This window comes from Thunnus thynnus, chromosome 18 (assembly GCF_963924715.1).
Source record: "Thunnus thynnus chromosome 18, fThuThy2.1, whole genome shotgun sequence".
Taxonomy (NCBI): domain Eukaryota; kingdom Metazoa; phylum Chordata; class Actinopteri; order Scombriformes; family Scombridae; genus Thunnus; species Thunnus thynnus.
The window spans coordinates 2,458,047-2,480,962 of NC_089534.1; the positions used below are offsets into that span (position 1 = coordinate 2,458,047).

The window sequence follows — 22,916 nt, forward strand, 5'->3', positions numbered from 1 at the left end:
GAACAGAAATAACATGTGGTCTCCTCCTCCTGTCTTACTGGGTGGAGGACGTTTTTTAGTTTTATTCTGAAGGTCCCAGTTCTGGTGACATGAATGTAATAGATTAAAACAAACATACTGAACATCTTAATCCGTAGCTTTAATTTGTCTGGTGTCTTTGAAGTCCGTCTTTTATTACATTAATTCAGTCAAAACCACAATTATTTTGTTTGTTGTCTTTAAAAAGTCATTTCCCACATTCTCCTTGTAGCTCTAAGCTCTTCTAGATGTTCTCTCTGTCTTCTAACACTTGTATTTATTGACTTTGTTCGTGCTCTGAGCCTCAGTGTGCACTAAGTATATATTTGGCAAAGTGTGAGATCATCTGTTTTTCCAGCTAAAGGAGGTCAAAAAGAGGTTTTGATTGGTCATAGAGCGGTTGGAGAGTCCCATACCTACAATGCATTTGGAGAAACCATACGCTGTTTGGGATGATGACGCACACATCACTGAAACGTCTGCTGTGCTCTCATCTCCAGGTCTTCATAGGGAGAGTTGTTGTTGCAGTGCTGCTATAAAGAGCAGCTGCAACCAGTTTGACATCAAATACTTCAACCAAACAAGCTGAACTGAAAGAGAGTGATACCGCAGTTTGCCTCATAGCGGTTTTATTGGTGTATCTCACCGCACACGAGCAGCCAAATCCTGCAACCGACCACAGTGACTTTTTAAAAAAAACTACTTGTTGCAGCTTAAAAAACGGGTTCTGTTTTCAGTAGGTTTCATCCACCTCTCGTATGACTGATGTACTGCAGTTTAATTGATTTATATTATGGATCAGATCAATGCTACACTGTTAGAAGACCTCACCAGGTTCCATGAAACCATGCATGAGTGCTCGGTAGGTGAAACTGGCATTAATGATAGTAATAGATGTATATTAGTAACAGCCTCATCAGGTGACTATGCATGTGAGGCTGCTGTTGGTGTGGGTTAGTGATGAATTATTGTCCAGGAAGAGCAACAGATCCATGATGCTATAACACTGCATAGTAACTGTATGATGCACTTATATCAAGCTCATATATTTCACATCTCTTCTGCAGTTTAGGCAAATTCGTTGCTTTATTAAATCTCAGGAGTGCCTCCCAAATTTAAAACAGAGCTTGTTAAAAATGCCTGTAAATACTTTTTTCTCCACTCAGATGCAGCAGGATTTTAAACTGGATCGACTATTTTTTTTTTAGCTGATTTTAAAGTTTTAATTGAGTCGACCGTCTGATTATTACCCTTATTGTTGCATCCAGATGTTTTTACTGCTGGATTATTCCTGGTCTTATCCGTCATCACTGTATCTCTTTCTCTTATTTGCATTGTAAATTTAAATGGTTGTTTTTGTTTGTTGTTACTTGTTGTGACCTTTTTTTTTTAAATGTCAAATGCAAAAGATTTGCTGTCATTGGATCACCTTTTATAAATAAAGGAATGAATGAATAATACAGTTAAACAAGATTTTACATCTCCTCCATCCTGATATTTGACCTTTAGTTGACCAGTGAAACAGTAAAAATGATGCTGTTTATATTGCAAAGTGATCTGCTTGAACATATTTTGGCTTTTTTATGTGAAACTTTGCCAGATGACGCTGCATTTTGTTGTGGCAAAAGTTGTCAGATTGAACTGTTTTTGCTGGATGACAGTGTGCCGCAGCGCTCTGTGTGGTCCCTACTGCGCCAAAGCAACGACCTCATTGAAATGAATGAGGGGGTTTTCCATACAGTGCTGTTATCTGTGTGAAACCAGCCTTAGCAATAGTCATTTGGTGAATTTAGAAACTAGATCATGATCTAAAGGATAGCCGTACATATAAAGGACGTTTGCTGAAGCTCTTCTTCCCTGGAGGTTGATGTTTTATTTGTTTGTTTGACACAATTTCAGACGAGGTGGCTGCTTCTGCTGTATAGCTTTAGTTTCCCATTATATTCTAAATATTTTCTCATAGTCTTTTCCATAAACCTGTTGAAGGAAACACTGATATCCTCTGAATTCATTGGTGTTATGAATTGAGGCCACAACAAAAAGGAAACACTGATAAACACACCATATCAATGTTTAACAAAAGAAACTTTATTAACCAAATGAATCCAAATGAAGCTAAATTGAAAAGGTAACCAAGTATAATTAAAGCATGTGGGGTGTGGATATCAGTAGTATCAGTAGTGTATGAAAGTATAAAGTAAAATATAAGTAAGTAAGTAAAACTTTATTTATATAGCACCTTTTTTAACACAGGTTACAAAGTGCTTTACAGAGACATTGGGACACAAAGAAAATAGGACACAAAAACCATGAAAGACACATTCAAGAACACATAAAGTTATCACCCAGAGCACACGCTTGAATTTATCAAATGTTATGAGAAAGACGTTTTAAAAAAGGAGGTTTTTAGGTGTTTTGAACCAGTCAACAGATTCAGCTGATCTGATGGAAGTGGGGAGATCGTTCCAAAGTCTGGGGGCAACAAAAGCACAGTCGCCTTTGGTTTTTAGTTTGGCACGTGGTACGGCCAACAGGTTTTGGTTGGAAGACCTAAGTGACCGCATGGTAATATACGGGCTTAGTAGCTGGGATATATATGCAGGAGCTAAACCGTGTAAGGCCTTATAAGTGATTAAGAGAATCTTGAAATCAATCCTGAACTTCACTGGCAGCCGATGCAGTGAAGCTAAAACAGGAGTGATGTGGGATCTGCGGCAGGTCCTGGTTAATAACCTCGCCGCTGCATTTTATACAAGCTGAAGACGTGACAGGTCAGCTCGGCTAAGGCGAGTGAAAAGGGAGTTACAGTAATCGAGACGGGAAAAAATGAAGGCATGAATGACATGCTCTAGTTCAGAGGCTGACAGTAATGGTCTGGTTTTTGCAATGTTCCTAAGTTGAAAAAAGTATAACAAAGTGGATCAACGTGAAACATATTTCATGTAAGCACAAAGCTTATCAGGAGCTTCAAAATCTCAATTTTGGGGTTAGTTTTAGATTATATAGGCATTGGAGGATTATTATTCCTTCATTAAGGACAGTTTACAGCTGTACAGCAAAGGTTGGTCTAAATATCTGATTCTGTGTTTCCATCCAGCTGAAGACACCTTCCTGTCGGCCATCATCAACTACACCAACAGCTCCACGGTTCACTTCAAACTCTCGCCCACGTACGTCCTGTACATGGCCTGCCGCTTCGTGCTGTCGCCGACTTACCGGCCAGACACGTCGGCGTCGGAGAGGACGCACAAGGTCATCGCCATCGTCAACAAGATGGTGAGCATGATGGAGGGAGTCATCCAGGTCAGTACCAGAACTTTTCCCTTTTTTTTTTAATTGTGCTTTCGTATCTAATATAATGTCATGGATTAATTTGTACGTCATCTCAGCCTCATAATGCTCATAATTCCCCTTTTCTGCTTGTGTTGACATTATTGGAGTTATCTCATGTTTTACTTCCTCCCCAACCTACTACACTCATAGTGGTTGTAAGATGTGTTGTGTGTGTTCGTCTCTTGCTACGGCAGTTTTTCTCTCCACAGTTTGTTGTCTTTGCTTTTGTCTGGTGTTCGTCTTCCTCTCAGTGTTTATATGCATGTGGTGTGAAGCCTGTTATGACACAGTATAGCGTATAAACTGCTAGCATGGCGTTGTTACTGATCATACTTTAAGATTTAAGATACTTTAAGTAACAATATTAAAATCATACTTTTTAGATACCTTATATAAGTAAATATATATATATATATATGTGATAAAATAAACGGTATATACAGGGATTTGGTCTAGTTGCAGTATATATTTAACAATTTTAATTTAAATCAGGAAATACTTCAAAGAATAAGAAACTAAGCATCTGTTGGACCTTTCAATACTTGATTGATTATGGTAGTCAATGCTCCTGACAAGACAATTGTGCAAGTCAGTCTGTGCAAAATGGTTTTAATAAAAATCTTGGTCCAATAAAATTAATTTCGGACAGATTGTGCATCGAATGCGTGGTGAATTGTGGTGCTACGCACATAGTTTTGGTTTTTGTGTGGCATGAAAGTATTAAAGAGAACGAGAGTGATTTGCTCCTAAACTTTATGCAAAAAAAACCACACTTATGAAATGTGCCACCGTTAATATCAATTAACATTGTTTCGCTTTTAATTATATGTTAAAACAAAGCACAAGAGTGAATACTGGGTTATAGATCCATAATGGAACAGAAGACATGAAGTGCCTTTCTCACTCAGGCTCACTAAAACTAAATACCATTTCTTGTTTTATTAGTGCCATTCACTTTTATTTGCTCAGCTCTCAGCCAGCTATTCATTGCCCTCGGTATGCAGCGAAGTTATGACAGAAAACACACACCCACACACACGCTCTATTTCAGTCTGTGTGTAGAAAGATTTTTAGTTTTATAGAGTTTTTTTTTCCTGCAGAAATATCTTTAGCCCGCTGAGGAATGTAGGAATGTTCCTACTTCAGATGGGATTCATAATCTGCATCGCTATGTTTGCTGTGTGGGCATTATTATTATCAAGAGATTAATAACCTCATATAAGACAACTAATCCAACAGGACAGGGTATTTTTGGAGCATCACTGAGATGTTGATCTTTATTGTGACCAGTTTTACTGTATGAGAACTTGAATATTTAGATTTTTCTTGGATCGTCTTGCATCCTCTTTGTTTTAACTGCTTTACCTTATGAATGTTTCCCTAAATGGATCGCATGTAGTGTTTTTAAATGTACGATCAACAGATTATGTGTTATAACTTTGTATCATCACTCCACACTTGACACCACATTTCCTTTAATCTCCATTACTTCTTTCCACTATGAGGATGTTGATCTTTATCAGAAACTTGACAGATTTAAACCAAATTTGCCTCTTTTGTGTTTTAAAGCAAAACAAGATATTTCCTATTAATCTGACCTTGCTGAATGCAGAGTGTATTTGAATACAGAGGCTGTTATTGGTCGCATTTTGTGGTAATTGTTCAGTTGTCTCCAAATTTATATCATTAGACTTCATTTTCCTCTCTCTAATGACACCATGCATGCACATCATTTATACTTAACATGTTTATTTCATTTTATTTCTAAACTCAGCACTTTAAAATCTAATTCTCCAACGTCTAGACTTCCATCAAACTCATAAAAGTTACCAAATAAACACCTCTGTTGATTTGATGATGTTCTTCATGTGGTTTTAAATACAGTTAGTCTTCAGTTAATCTTGAAAAAAGTTTAGACGTTGTGTTCTTATCTTGTTTTAATGTTAATTTCCTTCAAACTAGCCTTGAAGAGATCTTTTAAAAAAGCCTGAAAGTAAACTATTTAAAACTCACAGACTCTCTGTAATGTTTTATTGACCAGATGTGGTTTTCACCTGACCTCCATCAGTTATGTTCTTAAACTGATTCAAGATGGCTTTACATTGTAAACCATGACCATGTGTGTGTCAAAGTTGTATATGTGTGTGTGTGTGTGTGTGTTACATGGCTGTGTCCATACTGTAGCTGTTGACGTGTTTTCTCTCTGTCCTGTGAACGTGTCCTCCTCTTCCTCCTCCTCCTCCTCCTCCTCCTCCTCCTCCTCCTCCTCCTTCTTCCATCCAGGAAATTCCTGAAGGGGATCAGGTAGGATAGCACAATAGCACACCATGATACGGCTGCTGCAGACTCGTCTACCTCCCTCTTTCTCTTGCTTTTTCTCTCTCTCTCTCTCTCTCTTTCTCTCAGGGTGGGCGATATGGATAAAATATCAAATATCACATCCTGTAAAGTATCACAGTATCAGCAGACTGACTGTTCAGTCTGCTTGCAAGTGAATAAAATCCAGAACCCAACTGGAACACGTTGGGTCTCCGTTTTCTGCCTTTAAAGAAACTACATGCGACAGGAAATGCAGTCGTTAAAAGTATGTAGACCGTCAGTCAAAGAAGGTTTTAATTACTGTTTTAAGGACTTGTAGTTCAGCCGCAAAGCTTAAGGTCACAAAAGGAAAGAATGAAAGATATAGGACATAGAAAAATAATCTGTAGTTCACTTTAGAATAACAGCTGTAAACAAACTGTAAATAAACAATTTGAATGTTTTTTCCCCTCTGTAGCAGTTAAAAGGATCAGAAGGGGTTGATTTTGAATAAAGTTGACCTTAATTATTTTTTACTTAATTTTTGTACAAATAATTACTTTTAAATGAATTATTTTCAGACATAATTTGAACCATATGTTGACAGATTTCTATTCTCATTGAATTCTTGCAGTTTGCAAATCAAGCAGCATCCAGACTTGTGTCTTGCATTATTCATGTTTGCCTGTAATTCTGATGTTCTTTAAAAGCACTTCAGCCACGTTTCCAACAGCATGCGATTGTAACGCTTTAATTGCACAAAGCCACGTCAAACTGTGAACACATGCGTCCACACTGCGGGATCACCAAGCTGAGCCGCGCTGTTGTTGTCCTGCATGTTAGCGAGACAGACTGCAGCCAACACATGTGGCTCTACACCAGTTACAAGCACTTTGGAGCTTTGACTTGTTTTAGTGTTAAGTTACCGCTGATGAAAACCAAATATTCCCTGCTGCTGATGCTGCTGCTGCTGCTGCTGCTGCTGCTGCATGTGGAAAGTTTTCCACTGGCAAACAAGCAAGATGTTTTTTTTATTGAGAAGCAGCTACAGGAAATGCAGTGTTTGTCACCTAGTTATGAGAGCTTTGTTAATGGTGCTGAGTTACAAGCACTTTGTAGCTTGTTATGGGATCTCTAATTTCAGATATCAGCCTTGTTTTAGTGTTAGTTAAGTTACCGCTGATGAAAACCAAAATATTTCCTGCTGCTGCATGCGGAAAGTTTTCCACTGGCAAACAAAGCAAGATGTTTTTTATTGAGAAGCAGCTATAGGAAATGCAGTGTTTGTCACCTAGTTATGAGAGTTTTAATACCGGTGCTGTTCCTAAACACCCCCACCACCACCATTACCACCAAAAAAGGAGGAGGAGGAACAGTACAAACAGAAACAGTCACAGTGAGCTGTTAGATGAGGAGCTGCAGACAGCAGACTCTAACTCCTCCAACACGCCTTCAAGTTAAAAAACTTCTTACACTTTGCCGCGCTGTTACACTCTTCTGTATCCAAACACACAGTTCTACTCTTTATCATTAAAAGAAAATAGTTGTATAGTTGAAATCCATCATGTCTGATGTTCCTTTGAAGGCAAATCGGGTAACATGTGAAGGATTTATAATCTTAAGATCATGTCGCCCAACCTCATCAACCTCTCGGCTCATCTCTTCCTCGTAATTTTCTCTCTCTTTACTTTCCTCTCTTCTGCTTTTTTGACCAGCCCTTCATTGTTGCTGCTGCTTCTTTTTCTCCATTCTAACAGAAATGTAAAATAAAGCCATAATAATACATCCTCCCACAGCTGGAAAACTAAGCAACAACAGCAACATCAACCCAACTAATTCCATTCAGCTTCCTGGACCTGCCTGGTACTAAAAAAAAACAAACAAACAAACAAACAAAACAAACCAAAACAGCGAAACCAAAGCAACCACTTCTTTTTCCATCGTTGCTCCTTCTTTAATACTGGCATCCATTTTGTGTGACATCACGTCTTGCTTCTCCTACTCGACAGTGTGGACGAGAGACAAGTCGCGTCCCTCTGACCTCCTCCACCTCCTCCTCCGCTTCCTTTGTCTGTTCGGAAGTTGTTTTAATATGTTCAACCATCCGTCTGTGTTTTTTAAATGTTTCCTAAATGTTTTATTGTCACGTTTGATTTTGGATGCACTTGGCTCCATCTCTCATTTCTCTTGGCTGTTCTGAATGAAGGTTTTTTTTTTTTTTTTTTTTTTTGTTTTGTTTGATGGTTTTTTCAAGGCGGGGATAGATGAGTGAAGGGGAGCGAGCTTCGCACATCCCTCCCTCTCTGAGCGGCGGGGATATTAACCAATCAGCTCCTCAGACACTGAGCTCTGTCCTCCTGTAGACCAGACATCTGTCCTTCTGATTGGACTGTAGACTGACAACATGGAGCATTTATGATCATGGTCCGCTCAGTGTTGGACATGTGAGATGATTATGCTATTAATTATTCTCTGATATTATTATTCTAGTTTATAAAGCAGAGTGTTGCAGTTTGTTCACTCTGATCACATCTGCAGCTGTAGTGCTTTTATATCACGTAACAAGTGTTAAATAGGTGTCATGAATTTAAAGTAGCGGCTCTGTGAGGCTGAACTTTGGCACAGTGACGTTATTGATTAACCTGCAAATGATCTTCTTTATTAACAGATTTATTATTCGGTCACAGAGTCCAAGGTGACGTCTTTAAAATGTTTTGTTTTGTCTGACAAACGATATAAAACCCAAAGATATTCAGTTGATATAAAACAGAGAAAAGCAGCAAATCCTCACAAAGGAGAAGCTGGAACCAGAGAATGATTTTCATTTTTGCTTTAAAAATAAACAATTATTCGATTATCGAAATAGTTGCAGATTAATTTGCTGTTGATCGACTAATCGACAGGTCTAAGCTTTATCTAATGTCAGCATGGTCACAATGACGATGCTCATGAATCACCAAAGTTATTACACTTCATCCTGAAAGGAGTTAATGACACATCTCAGTCTGGACTGAGGTAGTGTTGCTAAAAATGATAAAAATCCAAATATACTCGTCTTCAGAAGTCACAATCTTTTAGGCTGTTAGTCTGTTTAGAGACCTGTTGATCCTGTAACATACAGTGTGAATAAATGTGCTCCATAGTGTGAGTTTATGGTCTAAACACCTTTTAAGTTTCATTAAAAAGGAAAAAAGAAATGTCTCTGGAGTGTCAGGAGGCGGCTGGTGTCTGGTGTCCTGGTGAACGTTGTGGGGAAAGGAGTGGTCACTAATGTCTCTACACTCACACAGATAAAAATCTGCCCTCTTGTGTAAAACTGTTGAATTTTTAGAGCTCATATTAAAATGTTAAAGATGTGAAGCAATCATGAAATATAGAGCTTTTTTCTATGAGCGTCTCTAAGCGACAGTGATGACCACTCTTTCTGTCGGACGGCTTAGAGGGAGGGGTGGGCGGAGCATGAGTCTATCCCTGAAGTAACAACTGCTCCTTCTGGCTGCCACTCAAACAGAAACCACTCTCCTACCTCCTCTTCTTTAACTCCTCAAGGCTCTACTACCGAGTCCTGCTTCTCTAACAACTTCCTCTGTATTTCTTTTGTCTTTGTGTGTGTGTGTGTGTGTTTGATCGGTACGTTACAGAAACAGAAGAACATCGCAGGGGCGCTGGCTTTCTGGATGGCCAACGCCTCGGAGCTGCTCAACTTCATCAAGCAGGACCGAGACCTGAGCCGCATCACGCTGGACGCCCAGGACCTCCTCGCCCATCTGGTCCAGATGGCCTTCAAGTCAGTCTGTGTGTGTGTGTGTGTGTGTGTGTGTGTGTGTGTGTGTGTGTGAGAGATGTTTTCCAGACAAAAAGGACGTTACAATCTGCACAGCGTACCTCACTTCTATCCTTACAGCCATGATTAGGATCATTAAAAACTCCTCACACACATAAAAACCTTGAATTGTTTTGTGTAAAAACCTCACAAAGAGCGACAGAGGAGTCGTCATCGACCGACAGATATGTGAAAGATGCTGCATGTAGAGAGAAAACAGAAGCAGCAGCAGCGAAATTATAATGTAGAGCAACTGAAATGCTGTTTACAACAGAAACCACTAAGCACTTGGAATACAGAAGAACAGAATTACAGTAATCAAGCAAAACCTGCAACTGTAACAATTACAATACTGTCAAAGACTTTGTGTATTAACAAAATGTGACTGTAATAAAAGACAGAAATAGACTAGTTAGAAAACATTGTCAAAGCAGGAAGGAGGAATATTTTGTCTGTCGTGTGATGATGTGTGGTCTGTAATGAGCTGAGTTAATGTGTCGGTGCAGGTATCTGGTCCACTGCCTCCAGGCTGACCTGAACAACTACATGGCTGCCTTCCTGGACGACCCCGAGGAACATAATCCACAGAGACCCAAGATAGGTAATAACAGAACAGTCTTCTTGTGAGTGCTCATCACGGTTTATAGTCAGTTTGTGAACTGTGAGATGAGAGAAAAGTCAGGAAAAGATGAACAGAACCAGCATTTATTGACAGAAACCTTCCTGGTCGAGCATGTAGCTACAGTAGTTTATCATTAAGCCCTTCAAGTAGTCCCTCACACTTATCTTGTGATGCGTCAGGATGTCCCAACCTCATGGCGGTAGATTGTTCTGGAGAAGCAACGCCTGCACATGTCTCCCAATCCGGCCAAACCTTCATGAAACCTTCTCTCTCTCTCTCTCTCTCTCTCTCTCTCTCTCGCTCTCTCTCCAGAGGATGTCCTGCACACCTTGACGGGGGCGATGTCGCTACTGCGGCGGTGTCGAGTCAACGCGGCTCTGACCATCCAGCTCTTCTCGCAGCTCTTCCACTTCATCAACATGTGGCTGTTCAACAAGCTGGTGACGGACACGGAGTCGGGGCTCTGCTGTCACTACTGGGGGGCCATCCTCCGGCAGCAGCTCAGCCACATCGAGGCCTGGGCTGAGAAACAGGGTCTGGAGCTGGCCGCCGACTGTCATCTCAGCCGGATCGTACAGGTGAGAGGACGAGCTGAGACAATGCTCAGCTGTGCGATGAGACTTCCAGAAGGATTCCCTCGCCAGTGTTTTCTTTTTTAGGAGTTATTTAAAATTCATTGAATTCATTGACGTCAAGGACGGACGGTGATCCATTAGTAGATGCAGAGTGAGGGTCTCTGGCACAACTTCACCTACTTCCAAGGTGCACGGAGAAGAGAAAGAAGTCTAGAAAGATGAGAACTCCAGCAACACTTGTAGTATGAAGAACAACTTTATTAGTTGACTGACGTGTTTCGGCTTGTCGGTCATCATAAAACAACATTACAAACAACGGTTAAATAAAGTAAGTTGGGTATGAAAAAAGGTAATATTGGATTAACAAAAACCAACAAAAAAGTACCGCTCCATAGCTGCACCTTTCTAGTTAATGGACCGTCACCCATGTCCCTTCTTGAACAACGATTGGTCTGAAGCCACATGACCATATATCCAACCCATCTTTGTAGACGTCCCATTGGCTGATATGTGTCTGGATGTATATGATTGGTTGTTTCATACCCAACTTACTTTATTTAAATGTTGTTCGATGATGACCCTGATGAAGGCCACAAGCCGAAACGCGTCGGTCAACTAATAAAGTTGTTCTTCATGCTACAAGTGTTGCTGGAGTTCTCATCTTTCTAAATGTTATATATTTAAAATAGAAAAATACTGTGTGAGCATTTACTGAAAAGTACAAATACAAACATAAATACTCAGAAGGTGTTAGAATATTTAAACTAAAAACATTCACTATTTGGTAGTGTAATTTAGTGTAATGTAAAACGGTCAAAATCTCTGCTGTTCTGCACAGTCCTGCTTCTTCAGGACTGTGTGTGTGTGTGTGTGTGTGTGTGTGTGTGTGTGTGTGTGTGTGTGTGTGTGAGAGATTTGATCAGATTTGATCAACAGGGGCGTCTCCCCTCCCGACGTAAGTAAACAATTTAACAGCTGTTGGCGGGTTCTGATTATTCTATTGTTAAATTTTAAATGGTTCATGGAAATAACTGACATCACCTTTTTCCTCCAGTGTGATGCCCCGCCCTCTTAGATCCAGAGAGAAAGAACAACAAACAAAAACATGATGAATGGAGAAATATTTCATGTCAAATCACCAGAATGTTCCAAAACTTCCAAACATAATATTTTGTTTGTGTAGAAACTTTAATAAGCGGGTTTGATAAATGTGTTGTTTTGTCTGTCTGTCCAGGCCACCACCCTGCTGACCATGGACAAATACTCCATGCAGGATGTGCAGAACATCCACAACACCTGCTTCAAGCTCAACTCACTGCAGCTCCACGCACTCATGACCAACTACCACTGTGCTCCGGACGAGCCTTACATCCCGCCTGTAAGTCAAACACACATAAAACATGTTCAGGAACATTTCCGTCTCGCACCTTTTCACACATACATGGAAATGCCAGAATAGAAAGGGCAAAGGTCAGGCCAGCAGATGGCGGTGATGCAACACTTGTGGATGACAACCAGAGGAAGAAGAAGAAGAAGGAGAGCTGTTTGGTGCAAATGTTCTTGTATTTAATATTTAACACGTTTGTGAGACAAATCACCTGTGAAAGTATTGACAAGGCAACTGTAAACAAGTCGTGGATTAAAATACGTCATCAGCGGAGTCTTGTGATTGGTTCGCTCGCTCCACGTGAAAGCGTCTCATCAGACACACGTAACCCTTCACCTGCTCGTCCCTGTCCCACAGCCGTACCAGCGTTTTCCCTGAAATGTTACTGGGTCTTGAGGTGGGAAATTGGAGGTTCAGATATCCCAGAATATTGATCGCTGCTCCCGTTCACACATGCAGTCTATGAGACTATAGACTGCATGTGTGAACGGGGCTGCAGATCATTGTTATGTAATGTAAGTCAGCTGTCTGTAACAAATCTAATCTGCACAGATGTTGTAAATAGACTTTAATGATGTGATATTCTTTGATGCTGTGGAGCTGTGATGAACCATCCTGTGAGCCTTTACTGTTGCCTGATATGTGTGTTTGTGTGTTTGTGTACAGGAGCTGATAGACCACGTGGTGGCAGTGGCTGAAAACACAGCAGACGAGCTGGCGAGGAGCGATGGGAGAGAGGTTCAGCTGGAGGAGGATCCAGACCTGCAGCTGCCCTTCCTCCTTCCTGAGGACGGGTACTCCTGCGATGTGGTGCGAAACCTCCCCAACGGCCTGCAGGACTTCCTGGAGCCGCTGCTGCAGAGAGGTAAAACTACCGGGACATATTTAAGAGTTCATATAAATCAACTCATATCCTTTTCTTTGTGTGTATAAACACATTTCTAGCAAAGATTCCTCACAAACGGATGTCAAAGAGTTAATATACTCAGGCCTCTGTGCAAATATCTTCAATATTTAACAATTATTTACAACTTATTACGCTTGACATCATCACTCATTCATTAAAAACAAGAAACCTTTATGTATTTCTGTGGTTAACTTGATGAATTTGCATCAAAATTATTGCAACAATCTTAAAACTTTAAATTTTAACACAAAATTTTGGAACTTTTTTCCACTTGTACTTGTATTCAACTTTTAACCACATAATATAGATGCAGGACCGTTAACGTGCTGTAAATGACACAGTGTGTGTGTGTATGTGTGTGTGTTTTCTCTCTACCAGGTTTCTGTCGTTTAATCCCTCATCCTCGCTCTCCTGGTACGTGGACCGTCCACTTTGAAGGAGCTGACTGTGACAGCCACTTCTCTGCTGCTGACAACTCTGAGATGGTACGACATTAACACACACACACTCACCCTCTCAACCACTCTGTGTGTGTGTGTGTGTGTGTGTGTGTGTGTGTGTCTGTGTCTGTGTCTGTGTGTGTGTGTGTGTGTGTGTGTGTGTGTGTGTGTGTGTGTGTGTGTGTCAGGGCAGTAGGGCATGCTGGGTAAAGTTAGTGCCACAGAGGACCTTCAGCAGGTTTAGTAACTGCTGACTGGCAGGAGCTGCTGACAGCTTACGCAGCAGACAGCGAGTCTCTGATCACAGCCGAGTGTTTTAAGGACGCTGCTTTGCTTTTTTTAAAGCCTCCGTTCAGTGTGTTTTTAAGATATTTAATATTTTTCTGAGTTATTTCCTGACAATGTTTTTTGACAAATAACTGTTTTTTGACAAATAACTTATATTTTGTGCTCAATGTTCAACAAATGTAAGTATTTGCTGAATTGTTGCAGTCATCCATCATCTTCATGTGTTTGTTTAGCCACTGATACAGTATCAGACACCTGTGTTTCAGACGTGCTGCAACAACAGATTCATGTTTAAAATATAAATCATTTATTTCAGTGAGACTGTCTCTACAGTATCTGCTGTCCACAGCTGTTTACACTGTATGAGAAGCTTCTCCTTCAGTTCATTAAATCTCTGCAGAAGTGCTGCATCAGAGCAAAGTGACGTCACACCGTTCACTGTGTTTACCTTCATTAAATCACCTGATGTCACCAGTATAACCACAAACACCTCTACACACATCAGACTGGTGGGTAATAACTCCATATTCAGCTTTTTATGAAGCAGACGTTGGTTTAGCAGCTCATCAGCACCTTTCACGACTTTCTTTTTTAGCAAAACTAGCATCTCATGTTTTATCCTTGAATGCTGTCGTGCAACATTCATCACTAAACTATTACTTACTACTAATTAATGACTCCGTCTGTCTTTGGCTGCAGATTTGTGATGTTTGTTCATGTCGTGACGTTTCCTGAAGAAAATCTTTCTGTTGTCGTTATCACGTCTAACTGTTTCACAGCAGTGATGTGACTGAGAGCAGTATTTATTAATCATCACGCCTGCTGCTCTATATTCACTCAGCCCTGCTGCACATACTGTACATGAACTAAAATAGCAGGTATGCATGGAGACGCATTTATTATTTACATTTTAAGGGTGCAGGTAGAAGCAGCCCGGCTACTGAGGAGGAACATTTCCAGACGTTTATTATAAATAAAGAAAGATGTCATTGCTTTGGATCGATGATCCATCAATAAAGAATCAATAAAGAAGAGATTTCACATCTCTGGTCAACATCAGTCCATATAGCTGCTGCTGTAGTAGCTGGATGGATTAGGCAATAACTACTATTCTGACACATCGCCATGGGTTACGACTATAAGCCACACCCCCCCATTCTCTGTTTGAAGAGCGTTAATCGTTAAACAGGAAGTAAGACGGCCGGAGCGCCGTTCATATCTCCGTGTTACACTCAGATTACTTTCCTCTGATTCCAGTTTGCTCAGTTAAACTCCGTCAAAACCACCAAACATTCATCTAAAAGTGGTTCAAAATGAATTTCAAGAAATCAGGAAAAAAGGTAAAGTGATGCTCACGTTTCAAATCTTTTATTTTTATTTATTTTTATCTGACATCGTGTTAAACATGAAAATGAAAGAAAACACCAGAACTGGATTTGATCTTTTCCCTCAACATGTTATCTCACACTGCGGTTCATAGGTCCATTTAGTAGCTGTTCTGGAGCTTTTGATCACAAGATTGTGGTGAGATTATTAATCCCAACTGCTGTTTCTAAGGTTTGTAGTTTGTAATAATATCTCATTTTATTTATCAGCATATGTTTTAATCCCTGACCTCTAAAATAAAATCATAACAGCAAAGAGCAGAGAAGTTTCTGTCTGACACCTTCCAGCCGTTAATGTTATCACATGTATACAAGACACACGCGTGTTTGAATATAACATGAACAACGTTACGTGTTGTCTGCAAATAAGTTAACAATTAAACTAAGTATCAACAAGCATATCAGGTTTATTGTTACTATGTTAAAGATTAATGCTGGCATTAAACATCAGCATTATATAGACGCCTTTCTACAGCTCTACTTATCTCCCCACTGCACTGGATGATTGAGATAAGAATTATACTGGATTCACTGGGTTTAAGAGGGATTGTACTGGAGCTCCAGTAGTTCAGATGGAAACACGGATCAGTTTCAAGGTGAATTTAAGACTAAAAAAGGTAAAAATTCTTTGAATAGAAACGCAGCCGTAGACACGACGACGGCACCGCTGACATAGTTTGACTATTTATAGAAGAGTTTAAACCTGGAAGTTGCTTTGATTTGTTTCCAGAGGTTTGTGTGTGTGTGTGTGTGTGTGTGTGTGTGTGTGTGTGTGTGTGTGTGTGTGTGTGTGTGTGTGTGTGTGTGTGTGTGTGTGTGTGTGTGTGTGTGTGTGTGTGTGGTCTCCCAGTTGAAGGCAGTGATTACAGTGACTTCAGAGGGGCAATTTACTTTTCATAACAACCGTCATATACACACACACACACACACACATACAAAATTTAATCAACACCAATCACACTGCAGAAGTTAGTGAGCGTGGAGTTAATGATAGACTCACACACACACACACACACACACACACACACACACATACACACACACACACACATACAGCCACTTCCTCTGTAATTGGTGTGTTTATCCCTCCTCTACTATTTCATGACTACAGTCTGGACATAATGCAGGCGTCTCTTACAAACACACTCACAGTGATTAATGGTGAGTGAGAGCGGTGGACGCCTACCACTACAGCTCAGCTCTGCATCCACCTCCAGCATCATAGAACTTCAGATTTCATCAATATTACAAAATGTTTAACATTATGAATTAAAATTCTCCTCAGCAGCCTCAGTCTGCACAGTTAGCTTATTGCTAAACAGCATCACCTTTTAGAGAAGCATCAGTTAGATTAATAAACTGTGAAACAGATGCAGACAGATGTAAAGTATAAACAGAATAAGTCATTTTCTTTACTAACACGTCCACATGCAGTGAGAGAGTTGAGTTATATCAGAATTATCTGCAGTGAGAAACATTCCTGAAAGGTTTGTTTGAGCGTGTTTTGGAGATGCCAGCTGTATGTGGACACAAGGATATTTGTTTAAAGGGTGGAACAAACTGTTTTTGCTGCAGCAGCTTGATGATAATGTTTGTCTGAGTTTATTTTTGATTTTTGCAAAAAAAAAAAAAAAAAGTCAAGTGGCTCTTTATAAATGTTGGAGCTGTTTTCATTGACTTGTCTGATTTATTGTAGCTCTGAACGGTGACGCCTCACCCCCTGCAGGTGTTCAGTTACAAGACTTTTAAAGTCCTGCAATTCATATTCTGTTGTTTTTAAACAACAGCTTAAGTTGTGTAACTGTTAGTCATTTTTAAACCACCTGTTAAGATGCAGTTAAAAGCCTTTTAAGTTCTGCAATTCACATATTTTTTTTGTTTTTAAACAACCACTTAAGTTGGAGGATCACTAAAACTGAGTGAGAGAGTTGTGAAAGCATTTATTTTTTATTTATTTATTATCATAAGCCACATTTTTATTTGTTTATCACTGTAACTGTGTTGTGGGTCTGGAGATGCATCCCTTTGCATATAAATAGCTGACGTTGGCCGTCTCTTCTTCTAACATTATTTGCATTATTTAAAAACTGACCTGTGCACAAAGAAAGGTCTAAAAAATATTCATATCTTTATGTAGACCTATTTTTATGCACTAGAAAGTCAGTCAGTCAGTAAAGTTGTTGCTGAACGCAGCTTTACCTGCTTTACCAAAAAAAAGCCTTTCATAAACTGACCTTTAACGCTGCTGGTTGTTGATGGATGTAAACGGTTGTTGTTGTCTTGATACAACCGGCTGTACAGTAACCCAGACATTAAATAAGCACAACTAAAGAATCTAACTGAGGATTTGGTACTAAATCCAACCCTGTGTTCTGGTTGTCATAGCAACACTAGGATGATGCTAAAGCTAAAGTTTTTTGTGTGTCGTTGTTGTCTCGTTTTAGCAGTAGTTGTTGTTGTTATTATTTTGTCTGGTTCTGGGTGTTTCCTGCACAATAATCATCTCACTCTCTCAGCATTTAGTGCTGTCCAGCTACACACACACACACACACACACACACACACACACACACTCACTCAGATGTCAACACACATATAAAACACACATGTGGGTGCAGACGTACTGTAGTGTAAGTCTGACACAAGCTTATTTATTTTGGACTCTGCTTTGTCAGAACAATTTTTCATGATGTGGGAAACGTTGGTAGCTCTTTGTTTCTCGCTGTCTCCCCACCCAGCCCTGCTCAGATGAGGCCTAATGTGTGTGTGTGTGTGTGTGTGTGTGTGTGTGTGTGTGTGTGTGTGTGTGTGTGTGTGTGTGTGTGTGTGTGTATCCATGATGTGGTTTTCATTCTTGACTGGATTCCAGCGACCACAGGTTCCTCTGTGGTCTTCCCCTTTTTTCCCCCCTTCATCCCTCCCTTCATTCCTTCCCTCCCTTTTTCTCATCCCTCCCTCTTTTTTTTTTTTTTTTTACTCCACGGTCTCATTTATGTTTTTTTTCTTCCTTCCATAATGTCTCAGAAGCAGACGGAGGGAACGAACTAAGAGGACGTTCACTTGTTTCCTCGTGGCTGCACCAACCAAGAGGTTTCATCCTCTCTAACAGTTTGTTCCTTCCTGTCCTATCTCTCTTTTCAGCCAATGAGGAAAGAGCCGGAGGTTGTCACGGTAACCCTCAAGAAGCACAACGGCATGGGCCTCAGCATCGTGGCCGCCAAGGTAGGAGAACATCAGCTTTTTAAAGAGTGTGTGTGTGAAGAGTTAAACCCAAAGCAGATTATTTGAGCTTTTTAAGAAAAATTTAAATTTCTGAAGCAGGTTGAATCTGACAGGAAGTCCAAAAATAACCTGCGTGTTTTTAACTTGGCTGTGGAGAGGGAGCGTGTAGTGTGTGTGTGTGTGTGTGTGTGTGTGTGTGTGTGTGTGTGTGAGGCTGACTGCTGACAGAAAAGGCTGCTGTTTTTTTTTTTTGCTTTCACTGTTGAGTCTGACAGCAGCTCAGAGACTAAACAGTGACGCTGCACAGAGAGTTCTGGATGACTGTTGAACAAAAAGGCGGTCTGCGAGCGGCGGAGGCTCGGCTGTATTATCGGAGCGGGGGCCGCGGATCACCGTCTGTCCGCCTGTGTATTGTTCACGCACATCTGGTGTATTGACACAACTCTAATGCGTCTCACTGCTGTTACAGTATTAAAAGAAAGTGCACAGGTTGACCAAACAGGGACTCTATTAAGAGACAAATCAGCTGTTTTCTTTTACTCTAAAACTTTTATTGGATTTGTTTTAGTTTATGACCTGAACGAAGAGATGGATGAGACACTTTAAGTGTAATTTTTAGTGGAAAAATGTCAACATGTTAATCTCCTCCTCTTGTGAATGTGTCACTAGCAGGTGTGCACAGTGGCGGCATCTGCTGGGTGAAATCAATACGTCTGATTGAAGCAGATTGGAACAAACAGACAGACAGTAAACATTATGTCAACTTTATGTTCCAGAGTCCAGAAGAAGGCTTTGTTTGGATAAATAATCAGTTACCATGGTGACGACATGTGATTAATGAATAAATCTACACTTAACTGTCACATTTCCAGGTTTTAAAATATCAAAGTCATGTATGTAAAAGGTTTCTATGTAAAGTTGTCATGTTTAAAACATTTTCAGGTTTAACTTTCACTTTGACTAACAGATTTCCTGTGGAGGGAAACCCTGAACCTCCACACTGACAGACAGACTGTTATATAATTCAGTTTTAAAGTCTTTTAGTATCAACAGAGTTTCCTCTCATGGAATCTGATCATATTAGAGATCTGTGATGTTAAAACCTGTTCATCAGTGGATTTACCTGCGTAGGTGTGGATGATGTCTAGTCTTCTTCTACTCTATTAATGATGATGCGATGCCAGAAGGCAGCAGCAGCGTTGGTTCCCTGTGTGAAACATAAAGCCTCTTACTCTTTTTCTTTTGAGTGGAGTGAGTTTCCTGCTGAAGGCGAGAGCTTTCCTGTGCGGCTGTGTGTTCAGTGTGTGTGTGTGTGGAGAGAGGAAGAGTGAAGAGGAAGGACGTACTGAGGAAGCCTTCTTGCTCTGTTTATTTTCAAAGCTGTGTGGAAGTACGAGGAGGAGAGGCTGAGATATGTGTGTGTGTGTGTGATGGGAAAGTCAGGTAGAGAGAGTTTTATCAAACAGCTGCGTGAATTCTCAGTAAACTGGGCTGAGCTCTGTCCTGTTATATAACCCTGGGTGTGTGTGTGTGTGTGTGTGTGTGTGTGTGTGTGTGTGTGTGTGTGTGTGGTATTTGTCTGGTGAAGCTGCAGCAGCGCTCTACCTCAGTCTGACCAGCCGGTGTCCCAGCCGACACTTCACCTCCGGATCTGCGCCTGAGTTCACTGTTTCTTAACAAACACAATCAGGAGCCGGAGGAGGAATTTTCACTGCGCTCCAGAACATTTTTAAGGAATTTCCTGCATCTTTTTTTTCCACCACTTACACTGGAATTTACACACTTACTTCTTAACTTTTTAAAATGACCTGCGCTCAGTTTTTATTGCCACACACGTAGGAACTCACATCTCCAGCCGTAAACAGTGATTTATATTTTTTTTTAAACTGAATGGATTACTGCGAGCCGCTGTAATTGTGTTTTTTTTTTTTTTGGACTTGTCGGTGCACGTTTAGCAGGTTGAAGTGCTCTCTGGGATAAAAAAAAAAAAAAGAGGAGGAGGTGTGGTGTGGTGTGTGTGCGCATTTGAGTCTGGACGTCCCAGTTGTGTGCACTGGTCTGGACAACGAGAGGGTGCAACATGTGGTTCTCTGTAGTGGGCAGGAAAGATCAGGTAACGCTGCTTTTATGGTCGCTGCAGGTTTCTTGTTCATCTGCACTCATTGATGAATACTCTAGATGTGAAAAGTGATTTGATTTGTGTTTATATGCTTGTTCACATGCGAGCCAGATGAAGGGTGTGTTTGTTTTGTTCACTTATTTCTGGACGGACCAGATTCCGTAGTATCTCCTATCTGGTTCTCACGCTGCAGCTGCTGGTTTGATGTGAGGTCGGAGTGTTTTATCCAGCAGCTGGATGTATATTCAGCACATTATAGTGGTCCAGTGTGAGTTTACCGTGTTTACCCTCCAGTGTGACGGCCTTCTGGTTCGTCACTTTTCACTGTTTGCTTTCTGCTAATGTTTAAACTTAAGATACACACGAGACACAAAGTGCTCAGTAGGATGGAACCATTTCATTATTAGTGGTTGATGTTTGTCAGGACGGTTGTTTTTGTCATCTTTAAGTTTTTATCTCTGTGGAACAGATGAGCAGCGGAGGAGTTGAAGTCAGTGTGTTAAAATAGATGTGTATCTATATCCTCAATCTGTCAAACCCACGTGTGTTTTGTGTGTGTGTGTGTTTCATGGTATTGTGTTCGTCTTTCCTCTGGACGGCTCCCAGCTGGAGTAGAGGAGACTGCCGGCGGCCTCTCCCTCCCTCCCGTGTCCGTGTGTTTACTTGTGTGTGTGTGTGTGTGTGTGTGTGTGTGTGTTTCAGTCGCAGTAACGAACAGCACATTCCTTCTCTGCACATTTACAACAAAGTAAGATAAGTTTTGTTGCAATCTGGGTTTCCCGGAGTTTCATGCAGGATAACAAACTGACAAATGACCTCATAGACAGAGAACATATATGACATAAGCAGAACATTCAAGTTAAATTACACAATTATGAAAGTTTTTTTTTAATGCAAACTGAAAAAGCAGAGTTTGTGTTTGTTTCCACAGTGTGTTTGAAGTCCTGGTTGTGTGTGTGTGTTTGTTTGTTAGATGATAGAACGGTTCCACAAGTGGAACAATAGTATGAGAGGGTTACCCCCTGTGAGGGCTGGAACAATGGGAGGATGTACCGCACACACACACACACACACACACACACACACACACACACACACACACACACACACAGGCTGGCTTTCCTGTAAAGCTGCAGCAGGAGGTGTTTACAAGGTGTGTGGAAGAGAGCGTTTGTACATCTTGGCTCTAGTAATAAAGGCCACGGCGTGTTTGCAGCCAGCAGAAGCACATTTTGGCAGGTCGGGATGGAAAAACGGAGACATACTTGCAGGAAAAGATCGATGCACATTGTCTTCTGACCGGACGGAGTTCATGCTCCAACCAGTTTCTGTCTTTACACACCGCCGGCGATCACGTAGTTCACAATACGATGCTGCTTTTTCAAGTTGAAAAGTCAAATGTTTACAGATTGAATGTGTTTGTTTCTAATAGTCCGGCGCTGCTGTATGAACAGTTACTGTTGTCATCAGAGGAAACTGGAACTTTTATGACGGAGGAAACAGCTTGTGAATCCAGAGATTCCCTCAACTGTTCCCAGTGTTTCCTTCACAGGAGCTGAACTCAAGTCCCCCCTTTATAACAATGACTGAAGATCAGGAAGACAGTTTTAATGCTCCCATCCATCCCAACAAACAGCACATATATACATATATAAACATATATATACACGTCTGATCTTATTCATTCAAACAAGATGTAGATTTTAATGTTGTCAGCAGACAAAACTTGCTTTTAACTTGCTAGCTTTGTTCCAGCTTCTCAAATGTGAATCTTTTCTGGTTTCTTTAGTCCTTAATGACATTAAACTGAATATCTTTGGGTTGGGTTTTAGGAAACAGTGATCAATCAGGGTTAGTGCACCTGTGCAGTGTTTCTTGTGCCTCTGGCTGCAACACAACCTGAAAGCCTGATGGATCCTCGTCCATGTTTAACAGTCGGCAACATGTTCTTTTCATGAACTGCTGCTCCTTGTTTTCTCCAGACATTCCTGTGCTGATTGTGGTCAAAGAGTTTTAACTTCATCAGTCCGCAGCACTTGTTCCCAGAACACATCAGGCTTCTGTAGATGATCCGTTGGGTTTTATGATGAAGATGCAGTTAAAGTTTTCTTCTACTGACTCTTGTTGTTTGTGCATCGCTGCACAGTGGAACAGTTCACCATCACTCCTGAGTCTGCTCAATCTTCCTGCAGGTTTCTACAGTTCTCCTAAACTGCCATCTCTTATTTACATTTCACACAGTGGAAACTACAAGCTGACAACACTTTGCTGTCTTCTTGTCGCCTCTCCTGCATTGTGTGCATCAATAATTTTCACTTTCAGTCTTACTCAGCTGCTCAGAGGAACTCATGTCTGCCGAGTGTTCACATGAGGTTTGAAGTGGATTTATAAGCTTTGAAACTGACACAGCTGACATTTCCTAGAGAGGCTTTTCAAGTAAAAAATCACCAAAATATTATTCATCAAGGATTGCCCAAACGTTTGCATACAACTGTAATG

At 40.7% G+C, this 22,916-nt stretch overlaps 1 protein-coding gene across 19 annotated transcripts in view; it reads left to right on the forward strand.

Annotated features, from left to right (window-relative positions):
- afdna (afadin, adherens junction formation factor a) overlaps positions 1 to 22,916 on the forward strand; it is a 111,632-nt gene that overhangs the window by 54,137 nt on the left and 34,579 nt on the right. For 14 of the 19 annotated variants that reach the window (XM_067571555.1, XM_067571563.1, XM_067571551.1 and 11 more), the window contains 9 exons: positions 3,116 to 3,321; positions 5,635 to 5,655; positions 9,291 to 9,436; positions 9,979 to 10,073; positions 10,407 to 10,672; positions 11,904 to 12,047; positions 12,723 to 12,921; positions 13,342 to 13,448; positions 18,218 to 18,298. In XM_067571555.1, the coding sequence (XP_067427656.1) occupies positions 3,116 to 3,321; positions 5,635 to 5,655; positions 9,291 to 9,436; positions 9,979 to 10,073; positions 10,407 to 10,672; positions 11,904 to 12,047; positions 12,723 to 12,921; positions 13,342 to 13,448; positions 18,218 to 18,298 (1,265 nt within the window). The remainder of the gene's footprint in view (positions 1 to 3,115; positions 3,322 to 5,634; positions 5,656 to 9,290; positions 9,437 to 9,978; positions 10,074 to 10,406; positions 10,673 to 11,903; positions 12,048 to 12,722; positions 12,922 to 13,341; positions 13,449 to 18,217; positions 18,299 to 22,916) is intronic. The other 5 variants (XM_067571556.1, XM_067571570.1, XM_067571569.1 and 2 more) reach the window with 1 other exon arrangement.